This window comes from Lytechinus variegatus, chromosome 1 (assembly GCF_018143015.1).
Source record: "Lytechinus variegatus isolate NC3 chromosome 1, Lvar_3.0, whole genome shotgun sequence".
Lineage (NCBI taxonomy): Eukaryota > Metazoa > Echinodermata > Echinoidea > Temnopleuroida > Toxopneustidae > Lytechinus > Lytechinus variegatus.
In genome coordinates, this window is record NC_054740.1 from 55284303 (window position 1) to 55301376 (window position 17074).

General features: G+C 34.8%; 2 protein-coding genes across 2 annotated transcripts in view; one reads left to right on the forward strand and one right to left on the reverse strand.

Moving 5' to 3' along the window:
* LOC121417354 (krev interaction trapped protein 1-like) overlaps positions 1-17074 on the reverse strand; it is a 50332-nt gene that overhangs the window by 10467 nt on the left and 22791 nt on the right. Inside the window, exons 4-12 of the mRNA XM_041611037.1 lie at positions 13937-14071; positions 13560-13622; positions 12772-12865; positions 11955-12062; positions 10855-10956; positions 10299-10362; positions 9225-9376; positions 8568-8734; positions 6657-6792 (exon numbers count right to left, since the gene is read on the reverse strand). Of these exons, the coding sequence (XP_041466971.1) occupies positions 6657-6792; positions 8568-8734; positions 9225-9376; positions 10299-10362; positions 10855-10956; positions 11955-12062; positions 12772-12865; positions 13560-13622; positions 13937-14071 (1021 nt within the window). The remainder of the gene's footprint in view (positions 1-6656; positions 6793-8567; positions 8735-9224; positions 9377-10298; positions 10363-10854; positions 10957-11954; positions 12063-12771; positions 12866-13559; positions 13623-13936; positions 14072-17074) is intronic.
* Positions 148-3963, forward strand: LOC121417346 (toll-like receptor 6). Its single transcript, XM_041611026.1, has one exon. The coding sequence runs from the start codon at positions 285-287 to the stop codon at positions 3642-3644; it is 3360 nt and encodes a 1119-aa protein (XP_041466960.1). The 5' UTR covers positions 148-284; the 3' UTR covers positions 3645-3963.

Here is a 17074-nt window from a genome sequence, read left to right on the forward strand (position 1 = left end):
ATTAATCAGTTATTATTTAGCCTTTCAAGGTAAATTACCTTTAGCTCTCGTCCTAGAACAACTAATTTCTCAAATTAGAAAATACATGTTGAAACAAAGACCAATCCAGCAAGCAATTCCAAAGATAGGAGAGGATAAAATAAGAGAAATTCTACTCTTAACTTCACAAGAATATTTTTTTTCAGTGGAGAAGGGACAAAAAGAATATTTCTTCTCAGCTCCAGAGTGATTTCTCATAAAACAGATTTGTAAAATCATTAAAAAAAAATATTGATATCAATGATATGTTTTCATTGCATTTGGCATTGGGATCGATGTACTTCAATATCAAAACGAACATGTATTTCTTACTATATCTCGTATTCTTGTGTTGGAGAACTTCTTGCTGTTTTCGATGTCTCGACATCTGTGACTGTGTGAGGAGGGGCTATGCAGTAAATATAGAATGCACTGAGCGTAACCTTGATGTTGTCCCAGAAAACCTCAGATGTGACGTTGGCAAACTTGACTTGAGAAGAAACTTCATCACTTCACTACATAAAGAGTCTTTTCCCTGCCAACGGGAAATGGTTTTGCTCCTTCTGTCCCACAATCAACTAAGCTACATTGAAGAGAATACTTTTGATGACACGCCAAAACTGGCATTTATCGTGCTTGATTCAAATTTTCTTCAGAACGTTCCATACCTTGGTTCCTTACCTCTTATTATTGAGATATCAGTCAGCCGCAATCATATCACCAAGTTGCATCATCCGATACTTCGTAATACCTCACAAACGGACCTTTCATTGATTCAATTAGCATTTAACAAACTCGAGAAACTACCCAAAATTCACTTTAGAGTATCAGCTTTGAATTTGAAAGGAAATGCTATTACTGATATTTCAACGAAAATGCTTGCATATCCAAGGGCTATATCGGATCTTGACATATCACATAATGAAGTTGACTACATGGACAATCTACAACCAATGGAGAACCTCAAGACACTTGCACTGGAATTCAATTTCATACGAAGCATTAGTGACACTGCGTTCAGTCACCTTCCTTCTCTTGAAACAATCAACCTCGAAAGAAATTACATTGTGGATGCCTTGCCCTTCAAGAATATGAAAGACATAAAGCACATCTTCTTAAACAACAACCACTTAAGGTTTATAGGTGCACCAGCATTCACTAATATTCCAAACATAATAAGCATAGATTTAACAGGCAATAACATAATCAATTTCAAATATGAAGCTTCCTTCCTCACATCAGTAACACTCATTCTTTGTAACAACAACTTGCTAAAAATGAACATATCAAATGGAAGGAATAACTCGAAAGTGGAATATCTTAATGTCAAGCACAATAAACTGGAAACACTTCCGCTACTTCATTTTCCCTTGCTGAATTCGCTTTGGGCTGAAGACAATATGATAACAAATGTACAATTTGGTGTCAACGGTCATCAAAATATAAAGTATATACATTTGACTAACAACCAAATAAGAAACCTCACCAGTTTTAGAACTTTGTCAAATCTAAAGGAGATAGTGCTTGTTAAGAATTTCATAACAACCTGGGATGATACATATTTGATAGGCTCATCCCAATTACTCAGTCTGATACTGAGCAATAACAAACTGTCAGAATTATCTACCTTTACACCATTAGCACATCTCCAAGAGTTAAATTTGTCCGGCAATATGCTTCACACCATACACAAGTCAACATTCAATTCCACACCTCAACTTTCTGTGTTAAACCTCAGCCAAAATGAAATCTGCAGTCTCGCTTTTCTTGGCTCAATGTCGTTTCTTGTTGAACTTGATATCAGTCATAACAGACTAAGCGTAATAAACCCAAACGACTTTTCGAGTATAGTAAACCTCCAACATTTGGATTTATCATTTAATTTCATCACAGAGATTAATATAATAACACCAATCATGCACACTCTTCAAAATCTTGATATTAGTCACAATCAGTTGACTGATTTTAACTTGAATAACTTATTAAATCAAGAAACATTTCTTTATCTTAATATAGAGGGCAACCACATTACTCGGGTCATTTCAGTAGCTAAACATGTATATATAAACATCAACAGTAATGCCATCGGATTTTTCAATTCAAGTTCAATATCTGGAAGGAATATTTTAGCATGCAGTAATAACCTTAAAAACTTCAAACAGGTAATGATTTCATCAGAATTACAAGGGCTTTTCCTAAGTCTAAATCAGATTGCCTCTATACCCAACTTCACATTCATCTCAGCATCCTCGCTTTTGTTTCTTCATTTGGATGATAACCACATAGCTCATATATCTTCTTTAGCCTTCTTTGGTCTACAGAGAGTCCACAGAATAAATCTGGAAAGAAATAATCTGGTGTCCCTTCCACCTGGAGTGTTCTCATATATCCCAAGGCTCAGGTATCTTAGACTGGGGGACAATCCTCTAACGTACATTTCAAATCGGCCATTTTCACAGATCAACGGCCTCTATGGGGCATACCTCGGTCGCTTTCCATTCTCAAACATAACCACGGAGGTATTGCAAGATCTTCAATTGGTGGAATTTCTAGATGTCTCAGAGAATTCCGCCTTTCGAGCATTCTTCATCAACAACCAGGAAAACTTGTCCATCCCAGAATTCCCTAATCTTCTCATCTTAAATCTCTCCTCAAATGACCTTGGATCTCACTGTGCAGTGATGTCAATGAAGCAGGTAGAGATTATCGATTTGTCCAACAATAGCTTAATTTCAATTCCAAAGGATTGTCTGCCACAATATAGCAAGGCATACACACTCTATCTATCTGGGAATAAAATCATGAACATTTCTCGAGATGCATTTCACAAGCATCATAGATTTTGGAACCTTGATCTTGCAGACAATCGTATTGTGTTCTTTGAATGGGGCTCCTTACAGTATCAAACATACCTATTGGAGATAAATCTTGCAGGCAACAGACTTTCCAAACTTGACCTTGGGTTCTTGACATTCTCTGTGAAGATGATAATGATGAATCTTCACGATGTTCCATGGTCCTGTGATTGCGACCTCATCAGAGCAGCTCGTAAACTTAATCAATACAATAAGATAATATGTGAAGATCCTCTGCTTCATGTGAAATCTACCTTGACAGAAGAGGCCCTTGCTGACAATCTACGATGTCGACTTCAACTGTGCTCTGGACCAGATCAAACTCTGCTTTCGTTTGTTGGCGATACAATGGTTGAACTACCTTGCCCTGTCATCACGCCAAACTTCATTTATTGGTCAGTTACATTTAACAGACAGCAACCAATCTCTATTGGTAACACCACCCCTCATCATGCTCATGGGGTTTCTGTTCTTCCCCATGGTGCTCTCCTTATTAAATATGTGACTAAAAACATAACTGGCATTTACACATGCTGGAGTGAGAATGAATTTGGGAGAACAAAGTTCACTATCAACATGCTCGTTCAGGAAGAGGCGTGGAATACAAACAAATTGAGTAATAAAGGTGCATGTTCAAACTTTACATCAATGTCGGTGAGAAGGTGGAAGAAGACACTGCAATGTGGGTACAAATCTTCAGCAACTACAATCAAAAGCTCTTATGACCTCTTGCTTTCACTGATATTGGCAATCCATTCATTGATTTTATAAAAAACAATTGGTTAAAATTAGAAATTTGCTGGGTTAATGAAAAATATAGAAATAAACAGTAATTCAGTAAAGCAGTACTTTGTTAATAGGACAGAAAAAATGGCATGCAGAAATAGACTTCTGCAACCCATGAATGTTCTCAACTCTATTATATATATCTTTATCCAAGCACTTACATTTTTAATAGAAAAGATAAATAACTACAATGGCTTTTAAACTTCATTTCAATTTGATTTTGGAATAGCTACAGAATTTGTAAAAGTCTCCCTGAGTTATAGTTAATGGTCATTTGTTCATTCCTCGTTTCTTCTCCTCCCTCTTTTGCTTTGTAGTGTATTCCTGTTTAACATTTAATTCTAGTTTTTTATTGCAATAGCCAGATCCACAGAACATTTCTTTTCTGGATAGACATAATAGTACTATAGTAGCAGTAACTTTGTAATTTTGTTAAAATGTTAACACATTGGATTTATTACAAGTATACTAGTAGCTCAGCAATAGTAGCAGTAATTGCTGTAGCAGTAGCACAAATATATAAATATATATATATATATATATAAATATATATATATATAGTTGAGTAGTAGAATTAACCAGTTGTCTCACGATGGATCAAACGTAGTAGAAGAGGAACCCATGTTCTGTTATTTCTGTCACTGAGAGATAGACATGTTGGACCTTGATGCAACTACGTTTGATCCATCGTGAGACAGCTGGTTAATTCTATTACTAAATTCTTCGCCACGATGAACCTCTTCCACATCATATATATATTTTTTTCTTTATTTATTTTTTTCAATTCCATCTTCAAGGAATAGGGAATGGCAATGTTTAGTTTTAAATGAAGTTTCAACTGGCTAACATGTTATGTTTGTAAAATGAATTGCTGTGATATCTGAGAACAATATTATACATTACAAAAAAGATTTTCTTTGTTGAAATGTACAGAATAGGGAATGACAATGTTAAGAGTTAACTGAAGTTTGAACTGGGTCACATGTTATGTTTGTAAAATGAATTGCTGTGATATCTGAGAACAATATTATACATTAAAAAAAAGATTTTCTTTGTTGAAATGTACAGAATAGTGAATGACAATGTTAAGTGTTAACTGAAGTTTGAACTGGGTCACATGTTATGTTTGTAATACGAATTGCTGTGATATCTGAAAACAATATTGCTTACAAGCATTCATGCTTTCTTAGCAATCAGGTAAAAAATCACCACCAATCAATCAATATTATACATTTTTAAAACAGATTTTCTTTGTTGACATGCACAAAATTTTAGTGTAAGAATGACATCCCCCGCTATTACATTAGAATTGCCCAGATACAATTTCAAACACATTTCCGCTTATAATGACAGTCCTTCTTTTGCCATTGTACAATTACGTTTATTAGATGAAACATGATTCACCATTCTCACATTTTTTAAGGTTGCTGTAGTTTTCTGTTCAAAATACATTTCTTTGAAATACACACTTTTTGTGTTGAACATGTTATATTTTGAGAAATTTGAATCATTTATAAATGCAAAAGCCATATAATACTAATAAAACATGTCCAGCATGTGATACCACCATGATCATATGCAAGTTCCTTTCATTTACCTCTGAATAGAACATCGTTTGCACAGAAAAAATTTGTTTTTACTGGTCCAAAATTATGGAAATCTTTTTTAAAGGATATCATACAATGTAATTCAATATAAAATTTCAAAGGAAAAATTTAAAAATATCTTCTGAATTCATATTAGATTGTTGTTTTTTCCCAAAGTATTGATGTAATTCAGAACTTAATATGTAAATGTGTTTATTAACTTCTCTTTGTACATATGTTTAATCATTTTATGATATCTGTATACAGTGTATACTGAATCATTTATTTTTATTATTATTTATATTTTTTTATTTGTATATTGTTTATTTCTTTATTTTATTTTTCATTCAAAAAATATATTTATAAAAGGGGGCCTTCACCCTACAAGCTCTGCTTTTAGTTGGTCTCCTCTTTTGATTTCATAGTATTATTGTATTATAAAATGATTTAAATGTTATATTTTGTAAATATGTATATTGAACTATCATTGTAAATGTAAAAATATTGAGAGAAAATAAATGAATTGAATTGAATCATATGATTGGTCATACGATGGGAAGGCCAACTGTATTAACTGCATAATGTGAATCAGAGCAGAAACCATGTGCAAAAATGAGATGAGAAGACTATACAAGAAGGGAACATTGCAGCATTGCCAATTTGAAGACGGTGATCACCAAGTAGAGTACAGGATGTTCGGTGATACTTGATTAATCTTATGTCCAAGTTTTAAGAACTAGACCAATATACTTTCAAAGTTATGATGGTAATTCAACAAATACCCCCAATTTGGTTCATTGACCATAAATGACCTTTGACCTTAATCATGTGACCTGAAACTTGCACAGGATGTTCAGTGATACTTGTTTACTATTATGTCCAAGTTTCATGAAGTTTCATGCCCAAGTTTCATGAATCAGATCCATTCTCCCAAGGACGACAAGAACACACTTGTCGAAACGTCGAGATTGGAAGGTCCTTTTCAGGACCAACACTTGCCCAAGAAAGATACATGATGTACCGTGAAACCTACTACACTACAGATCCATAAACTTACAGAGTTATGATGGTAATTCAAGAGATACCCCCAATTTGGCCAAAGTTCATTGACCCCAAATAACCTTTGATCTTGGTCATGTGACATGAAACACATGCAGGATCTTCAGTAATACTTGATTAACCTTATGTCCAAGTTTCATGAACTAGGTCCATATACTTTCTAAATTATGCTGTCATTTCCAAAACTGAACCTTCGGTTGTTGCCGCCGCTGCCGCCGTCGGAAAAGCAGCGCCTATAGTCTCACTCTGCTATGCAGGTGGGACAAAAATGAAAGCCAGAGAAAAACAAGCACGGTTCATTTTCCTAATGCGGCCAAGTTCTCAGCAGGGGAGAGTTTCTGTATGCACTTACCGTCACATCTCTAATGCCTTTCTGCGTGACATTCCGGTGTTCATTGACGATCTTCTGTGCCCAGTTCATGCTCCGTGAACTTTGACCTTTGCCCTCTAATTTGATGCTTGGTATGAAATGCCTCAGGTTGATGTTGCTATAATAATGAAATATATTATATCAAAAATATGATAATAATAATAATCGAAGCACTTTAAATGATATGAACATATGTCATGAATATATGTCATAAATGGAGAGTGGATGAATAGAAGTATGTGACACATGTATAGTTAGGAGTAAGAAAACTTGTAGTTTAAAAAAAGATTCTGGTAAATGATATTATTCTTTAATTTCAAATTACCAGATAACATGATTGTAAACAAAGGAAAAGAAAGTCCAACAACATTCATTTTACTGAGCTATCATCAATCTGTATTATTCATCATCTTCATCAACTAGGGTATATCTGTCCAGCCAGACAGCAAGTTGATTGAATAAATAGTGAAGAATCAGACAAGTACGTCACTGAAAATTGCACCTCAATGATTGTAAAAAAAAAAGAAGAAAAAGATAGCATTCTAAAGTTTTGCTTAATTTTATGAAAGTTGATTGCATACCATAGCTATTTGAATGACACAAGTAATCTTTACACTAAATATACAAATTTGGCGGTACAAAATCCAAATATAATTCAGCATCATTTAACCCTATCACGGCCGGGGGGGCCTCTGAGGCTCCCCTTCGATGATTCGCGCGATATTTTTGCAGCCTGAATTTTTTTAAACCGCGCCGCTCGCTGACTATTTACTTTCAACTCTTGCACAACTTTTGAGACTAGTTTTGCATCACCCGGGGACACGGTTCCGAAATTACGCAACGTTATGTAAGTGCATGTCAAACCAAAAATTGCTCAAAAATGTGATTTTGTGTACAAATTAAATGCAAATTGTGTTTTCAACCAAAAAAATCATAAAGTATGATTATTTTTAGTTTCGCTGTTTCAAATGTATTTTTTATGCTGTTTACGATCTCAGAACTTAGAGTCCCCAACAGATTTCATTGAAAAAAACAATGAAAATCAAAAAGTCCAAAAACAAAGAAATGCATAAGAAATTGCAAAAACAATATAATACATAAGAAAATGATCTGATATCCCTTTTTTTATGTACCCTTGCTAAGAAAACCACAAAAAGTTTGCAAACCCAAAATTAGAATATTTGGAGTTTTATTTAGGGAGTTAGAGGGAAAAGTATGATTTCACATACTAATTACATATAAATTAGCATAATCACTTAATAGCAATTTGCATGAAATGAATTACTATTCAATTTTGTAGATTATGTCCTAGACAACCTGCATGCCAATTTTCGGCGTGATCGCGCAGCCAACGACCAAAAAATATGAACTCCCAAAATACCCCTGCCTTAATAGGGTTAAAGCATCTAAGAAATTGTTGCTTATTGTGATTATTTAACTTTAGCTTGTATAGGGGCTCAATTTCATAAGACTTACAATTATGATAACTTTGACATTTAATGGTAACTACCATGGAAACCTTGATTGTCATTCAGTTTAGGAAATCATTTTTGTTTTTTAGGGGTTATCTTTTTCTCCACATTGGGGGCTATTTCTTTCATTTTAAGGGCTACTTTTTCAGTTTTACAAGCAATTATGCAGTAAAAAAAAAACATAATTCTGACATTTAGAACATTAATTTTCTAAATCATCTTGAATACTGTTTGTGGCATATCTTGAGTGACTCAAAAAAGAAGGGTCAACCCACAGCATGCAATGGGGGGGGGGGATTTTAGGGGCTATTTGGGTCGTTGAAATGGGTGAAATCGCCCGTCACCTACATGAGATTCCTACACTGTTGTGATAGGTTGCTGTGCCCTGTTACCATGCCATAATTAAAAACATTGGACTTACTTCAAGAATCCAGCTCTATGCCTCTTTGGATCATGATCGCCATATGTAATCTGCATATAAATTCCTGCTAGGGTGATCGCATCAGCATCGTTGCATGGATACATTCCTTTTAACACATTCAGCAAACTTTCATCGAACAGCATCTTGATCGCTTGGGGGTCTCGAATCTAAATCAACAGAAAGAAATGAATAGACTGGTTATAATCTATCTAGATGATCTACTTTTTATCATGCTTTAATTTAAGCACAATCTCCCTTTTCAATGGAAAGGCCATTGTCCCTACAAGACAAATGTCCATCAGCATTTATCAAATACATGAAAAGTCACTATCACTACACCATGTTTCATTCTTTAATGCTTCCTCCTCATCATCATCATTGTCATCATCATCATCATCATTAACATCATCATCATTATTAACATCATCATCAAATCAAACTTTTAAATCTGGCCAGATTCATCTCACACTTGCTGCAATTGCCCTTACCCCAACTCTCCACTTTATCCCCTCATCTCCTCTTCTACATGCCTCTTCCATTTCTCCTTTGACCATCCCCTCCTCCTTGAAACACCATCTCAACACAAAAGCCCTCCTTAAAACCTGCTGTCATCCCTCCCCAGCAAAAAGAATTTAATTTGAAAGTTCCATCACTCACCGTTCTCTCTTCTTCTACGGTGAGCAGAGCATCTCTCCTGAGATACAACAGAGGGCGCTCTGTATCAGGGTTGTAATTCGTGAGTTGTCTGATGATGGAATCCCATTGCTTTAAATGTAATACAGGCTTGTGCTCAGGCCTCATCTGTAAGTCTGTAAAGAGAACGAAAAATATGTATCCTCATGAGAACCAAATCAATACTTATTACATGCCTTTTTGCCTTTCTAAATGCCAAAAACTATATTGTGTATATGTGTAATGTATCATGCTAATCAATTTTCCTGTCTCTCTGTTTGTAATGTAACATAAATGAGAAATGTCTTGTAACCATTGCCAAATTACAGCCTTCTGTCTTCCATACGTATGCATTCGTTGATATAATACCACAACATGACGTATTTTGAAAACTGAAGAGCAATACATCAGCAACATAGGCGCATTCATGGGCACATCACTCATAAAGGATATTACACATTACACTGACAATGGATGAAATAATGTTATCACTGGAGGGTTTTTAACGCCTTGTACCTCAAAAAGGTCATAAAAAGCTCATTCAAGAATTATAATGTAGTGATATATATGTTTCAATAACATAAGTGGCAACATTCTTTTGCCTAGAGAGAGTTCCCTACAGAAATTAGGATATCGCTTTAAAGCAGTGAGAGGTTGCTATCATTGTCACAACTATAAAATAGAGGTTTTTACTGAGCTTTTCTTGAAATTTCAGATTTTGAGACACAGACCACATAGGACACATAGGCCATAGACATTATGCTATGCAGGGTCTACTAGGTGACCTGGGGCCCATTGCATGATGATAACTTGCATGGAATCCTTGATTCTGATTGGCTGTTGATCATCGTTACCATGGTAGTCACCATTGGATGGCAAAGTTACCACTTTGGAAACTTTCATGCAATGGGGCCCAGCTTAAGTGACTAATCTAGAAATAAGAGTTATTTCATTATAATATTCTGAAGTCTTCACATCGTTCAGGACAAGCCCTTGTAATGAAAACAAGGTTTAAATTGTTCACAAGCTCATGTCAGACATAATTTCATCAGGACTTACGAAGGTTTTGTGAAGCAATCCATACAGCGAAGATCTGATGACCTCCTCTTGGTAACTGCAATTGCTGCAATTAAACAAAATAAAACAAGAAAATATGTATTATTTGGCTTATATTAGATGTACACACAAGAACAGCCGTTTCGGTTGAAACAGGCAATCCAGCCATATGTGGAAGAAAAAAAAAGAAAATAAAGGGACATTTAATGATTCATTTAAAAAGAAAGAGGGCAAGTTCTGGTCCTCAAACCAATGTCTAGATAAATGGTTTTGATGAAAAAAAAATAAAAGATGTACACAACCAAACATGTAAAATTCAGGAAAAATAATTCCACAAAATGGGTTTCTATTCAATCCACCGTCCATATACATGTCCATGGACATATGTGAGAGTGAGAGTAGATAGATAGACAGACAGACAGACAGAACAGCAGGCAGGCAATGTCTGTGTAATGGGTAGTGTGAGCACTGGGCAAAAATTGAGGAAGTAATATCAATAGCCCAACAGTGCTATACACCCATTTGAAAAGTTTGGCAGGGGGTTTAATAAAAAACTTACCTGAACAAGGTCTGCTATTAATGTATTACTGCCTTTCTCCAGATCTAGCACCACATGTGAACCATCCAGGTCCATTAGATGTACATCAATCTTTATGTGAGACTATAACAACAAAAGGAAGAAAGATATTCAGTTTTAAGTACAGTTCAACCTGTTTTATCCGGCCTCCCCTTATCCGGATCTCTCTATTATCCAAACGCACACTTGCCGAGATTCCCCCCCCCCATTCAATCACGTACATGGGGAAATGAGATTTCAATCTGAACTCAATCCTACACAAACTCACTTTGATTACATATAATATAGACTAACTACAACCACATTACTTCTCATGAAAATATCTCACCCAAATCACTGAAAGAACTCGGGATAATTTTCCAGCGCAAACATTTCATCACGTTCTCTTTTTCATTTCCGTACAAATACTGCCTATAGTTTGCACTGACACCGTAGTGAATACTGTCTGTACGCCAACTACAAAAGATTACATGTAGCTACAGCCGTTGGGGAGGCAGCTGCATGTATTTTATATCGGGTCTCCCAGATCAAGATAAATCTCTTATCCGGATTGGTGGTGGTCCCAACGTGTCCAGGTAGGAGAGGTACATGTAGGACTGTAACTCTTATTAAAATAATTTTGCATCTCTCTATTGAACTTCTCTGAGGCACAGAGGAATAACAAAATTAAAGGTCATTAACCAATCATCCAAAGAATTTATCTCACAATAAAATGACCTCAATGTGGGGTCATCATGGTCTAGAAATTATGACTAGCATCTGTCAGTCTGAGGGATGTGGGTTTTATTCCAATCCATGGTATGTTTTCCACAAACAAGAAATTCATTTCAATTGTGTTGCACTCAACCCAGGAGAAGTAAAAAAAAAGGCACCTGGCAGACTTAATACCTTGTGAATACGCAAGGCGCCGGAATTAAGCAGCAGCTCAAGTTAAAGCCGATGTAAATGACGATTGCGCTTTGCATCCTCTAGAGAGAAAAGGGCTACAGAGATCCAGCTATTGTCATTACTACACAACTACAGTTTTCCTTCCTAGGAAATGAAGACATTAAATTGTTCTTTTGTTTGTTTATAATACTTACTGGTTTTTCTTTGGCTTCTTTGAGTAGTTTTCTTGTTGTTTCCCAGTCATTTTGTCTGGATTCTTCACAAAGTTGAAGGGGAGTTCTTCCTTCTTTATTCACTACATACTGTTTTAAAAAGATATCAAAGTTACTTGTTTACACTGTAGGGAAGTACATATTTCAAAAATGATCTTTTATTTTTAATAAAGTGTTCAGCATATAACAATCCAGCTTCAGATCATTTGTGTAGTATTATTTGATGAGTGGAAATGATTTAAAACATTTGCATGGAGCAATATATCTATTCAAAAAAATTCTAAAGTGGCAATAATCATGTTTACTCCTTAATAGATTGTCCAACTGAGCACCTACTAATCTGATAATTCAACCAATTCTTAGATTCTCTTTTTCGTAACGACATTACAGTCCTATTGTATTACTAATGTTGCACTTTCTTCTTTGAAAAGTAATTGACACCTAAATTGTATTTTGTTAACAGTACTTTATATATTCGCTTTGTGATATACATACTTATAAATATATAGTTTTTAAAAGCACTTGATTTTCAAGCTTAATCCATCATCCTCCCCATCAACCTCTTCAATTACATCGGTATAATTTTGCATTGATATTCTTTCTTTCTCAAAAATATTACCTAGGGTCTGCTTTTACAAAATACTGGAATCAGCAAATTATATTACACTAGTTCAACAAAGAGTCATCTCATATTAAAAGCATCTAATACCACCAAAATGAAAAGTGATATGAGCACTGTCTTTGATCTCTCTCTTACCACAAGTCCAAATCTCTACTTTAGGAATGCAATGAAACATACCTTGTCAATATCTCGATGATTTAACAGTAATCGCACAACCTCGGCGTGACCTTTGAATGCTGAGAAATGAAGCGGTGTCGATCCACTGTCATTCCTACAGATATACAAAATAAATCCAGTTCTAATACATATACATGTATATGATAATCAAGAAAAAACTTCCATCCACACTAAATATCGAGATAAACTAATCAATTAGCATCCAAATATTTTTGGTAATTGCAGTTAACATATCTTCAAGGGATAAAGTGCCCACTGTAAAACTTTGCTTCTGACAGAATAAGATGTATATCACATATCGTCCTAGTTTATAATCAACAATTTTTTTAAAATGAAGTGAAATTGATGAATTATCTAAAAACCAGCCCAAAGGATTGCAGTTAATTGTAATAATTATTAAATTGAAAGCTGAATCTGCGATATTTTTAAAATTTTCAATCCTGGACAATGTTACTAAGACAGAATTTAATATAGCAAATGTAATATAGAAAGTAAACCCAAGGAGTGGAGTATGTGCAAAGACCATGTGAGAGCTATCATGAATCTGTGAGGTAAGACTAGATCTGAAGGATGGTATAAAAGATTAATTATTGATAATAATGATCTATTTGTGTAAAAGAATACAGATAAAGCCCAAAATCAAAGGCAAAGAATCACGTTCATTTCCAATAATAAAGACGTCGCCACTAAGACTGCATGGAGCAACAAAGCAGTTTCATACTTCCTACTGCAGTGTGGAAGAAGAAAAACACATGGAAAGAAAAATATAGTATAATTGTTTAACTTACTCTGTGTTTGGCGAACAGTTGTGATTCAGAAGTAGAGTTTTCACAGCTTCTACATGTCCATTCCTATTCAACACATAGGGAGAAAAGGGTATTAGTAAGTATTTTGTTTAAATTCGGTTTAAAAAGCGAAATATTTAGAAATGATCTGAATAAAAGTAATAGCTATTTTGCTTAGCCAAGTAAAATACTTCAGTAATTTACTGTGTTTATCAGTGTTCTGAATTCAATATCGGCAAGGATTTCAGTGGTTTATAACTGATATTGTATATTTGTTATTGTAACAAGTTTTATGGAGTACCGGGGTCCAGAGGTTCCAGGCAGAGGAGAATAGGGGAGGGATGGGAAGATGACCTATGACCCAATGAAAATGTACTCACCAACAAGCATAGTGCAGTGGGACCCATAGATGTACATCAGGTTGATCAGCTGGGTAGCCTCTGTGAAGAAGTTGCGCAACCTCGTTAGCATTACCTTCATACGCAGCACTGTGAAGGGGATACTGGTCTACCCAACTGAAGTAGAAAAAAGTGAAAAGAGTAAATGTGGAATAGTAAACTCTGTAACATAGAATAGTAAACTAGTATAAGTGTTTCTGATACAGCTTAATTCAATTTATTTCCACAAAATTAAAAAAGAAAATATAACATTTGATTGTACAATTAACTCACATACATAAATGTCAGCCAAAAAAAAAAAAACTTTTATTTTGGGGAGCTACTGTACACAACCTATGCACAAATCTACAACAGCGTTGAAAATACACGGGAGCGATTTCGCTCTTGTCTGCTAAGGGATCGCTCTCGCAACTGTCTAAAAATGCAAAGTACCGAGCGACTCCCAACACGTAAATCGCTTCCGTCTGCCCCCGTACAGTCTCTCATCGGTGCCTGCATAGTAGCCAGCACAGCTGCAATTTTGTACTTCCATGCATCGTGACGTGTTACTGAGTGGACTTTTTAGAATCATGGTCGCCACGCTCCATAAAATTGTGTACCGAGTTTCAGACTCCAAGAATTCTAAGGGCACTATACATGTATTCAAAATGCTGTGCGGCACCAGGTCTCGCTGTAATATTGATACAGAAAAACTTCTGGTTTGCTTTTTTATTTGTCATTTTGAAGATACGATCCTAAATTTGCAGGAAAATAAAGTGACCTGCTGCTATTGCATTTGAATAAACATGAGCATTGCACAATAATTTTCATTTCACTATCCATAAATGTGTAAAATCAATTCATAATACAGGCAAGTAATAAATTCGTTGTATCTGTTATCATATTTTTCTTGAAAATATGATAATCTGACAAGACATAGCCAGAAAGGATGCTATGAACCTTTATCCTCAACAAAATAGTCACGTCTACTTTTTATACGGATATTGTGGGTGTTCCTCCCGCCCCTCTCCCTCCCCTTCATAACCTTCCACTTCTCTAATCTTCATCTCAAACCTTTAACTAGATTTGTATTTTATTTTTTCAGATACCTCAACCAAATTGAGGTCATCTAATTGTACAGTCTTCCATTCTTCCTTACCTAGAATTAAAACAGCTGCTAAATGTACGTAAAAAGAAATTAAAAGTCTAGACACTCCCCACACAGTAGCCTTTCCAACTAATAAGTAGGTTTATTTAATCCCTTTTTCCCCTCTTGTAAATGGAGCATGCAGATGCTATTGGTCTGTCTAAGGAAATCCTTTATGTCATTGAAATGGGTTTTCTGTGATTGGAGGAAATGGACAGATCTTTGCCAAATCCTTGCTTTCCAATCCTCGCAGGAAACCATCTGAACAGACAGAATATCAGAAAACCATGGAACATATCAGATTAATTAGCCTAGTTTGAATAGAGTTGAGGTTTCGATCAAGATTTCATCATCACATTGCTATTCCGAGACCTGGTGCAGTTAAAGACTTTTGTCCTTTCTGCGAAGGTCACACAAGACCTGAAACAAGAAGTCACCTGTGACATGTCCCCATGAAACCAAAACAAAATGTCCATAACTTAAAAGACAATCAGTATTTAAAGCTTTCATAAAGGTGTTAGTTAAAGTGTAGGAAATTATAAATACTGATTTATCTTGTGGGGTTTTTTTTGTAGAAAGTATTATGAGTAGATTAAATGTCAGCAATATTTATCTCTTCACTTTTCACATTCAAAATATGTTCATTTATCTCCTTGTTAATATAAAGATGTGAATTTATTAATGATTTATGAATTAATAAAATGCAGAAACTCCTGCAAAAAACTTCTTCATATCAAGAAATGGCTTCTTGACATTAAAAATTTTATTTCTGATTCTTGGTACAGAAATATGATTCTTGATACCTACATGTACATGTACAGTTGAAATTTTGATATTGTGAAATGAAATCTTGATATGGCAACTGGCAAGAAGTATGATTAAACGTCTTGATATGCTTCAGTTGACTGAAAATGCTAAAGCCCTTGGGCAAATTTTCCCATGAAATCATAGAAATATTCAACAAGTACCAAAAGTAAAAATCAGGCCTTCAAAAGTTGGGCACAATAGTTTAGACCCTCCCTGAACATTTTCGACATGCATTTAAAAACATCTATTCTGCTTTCACAAATCAAGCATAAAATCACTACATGTATGTTCTATTATATGACTGACAATTGGACTAAAATGGGAACCAAGACTCTAAAAAGTAGGTGAAATATTTCAAAAACATTGCACTTCCATTGAATATATAATGGGAAGGTCTGAACAATACCAACTTTTTTGTGATGAATTCAAATCTTGTCGGCTGTAATAATATGGATTCCAAACCTTTTGTGATTGTTCTATTAAGCAAATCACTATAATCCAAGAATCAAACAAATCAAAAGATTCTATTCTTCAGAGTATACTTGTTGTTCAAGGTTGCTCTTTTTACTAACAGAAATGAGAAAATCTATGTTTTGTATGAAAAGATGACTTTATAGTATCTTTTCTACATTTTTCTTTTCATTTTGAGAAAAGGTGAAAGATATAATAAACAGGGGTGTGAGGGATCACAAATAAAAAGATCTGAAAAAAGCTGAAGAGTATTTAAAAAGTGTGAAATAGAAAGAGCTCCCATACTTTTGTACGGAGGAAAGCCAAATATAAGCTGAAATTCAGCTGAAAATCAAAACAAATACATATGAAATCAGATAAAAATCTGAACTCTCACACCCCTGAATAAAAGAAAACACAGGAATTGATTGAGAGATTTTCTTGAAAAATAATCTAGCCTAACGGTAACCAATTCATTACTAAATATTAAAATCAAAACATACATATTAATCCAACAAAGAATGCAAATTTGGCAATACAACAAAAACATTGTTTCTGCCATATAAAATGCATCTGCCAAAAAAATAGGAAAATACTATGAATGATATTTGAAATGAAATATGTTGATCTGATCTGACATTCTTTTTTTTTCAGATGACTAAATAGAAAATATGCAAAAAGTACATTCCCGCCAGAAGTTTCCAGAAATCAGGAAGAGCATTTTAGATGAAAACAAT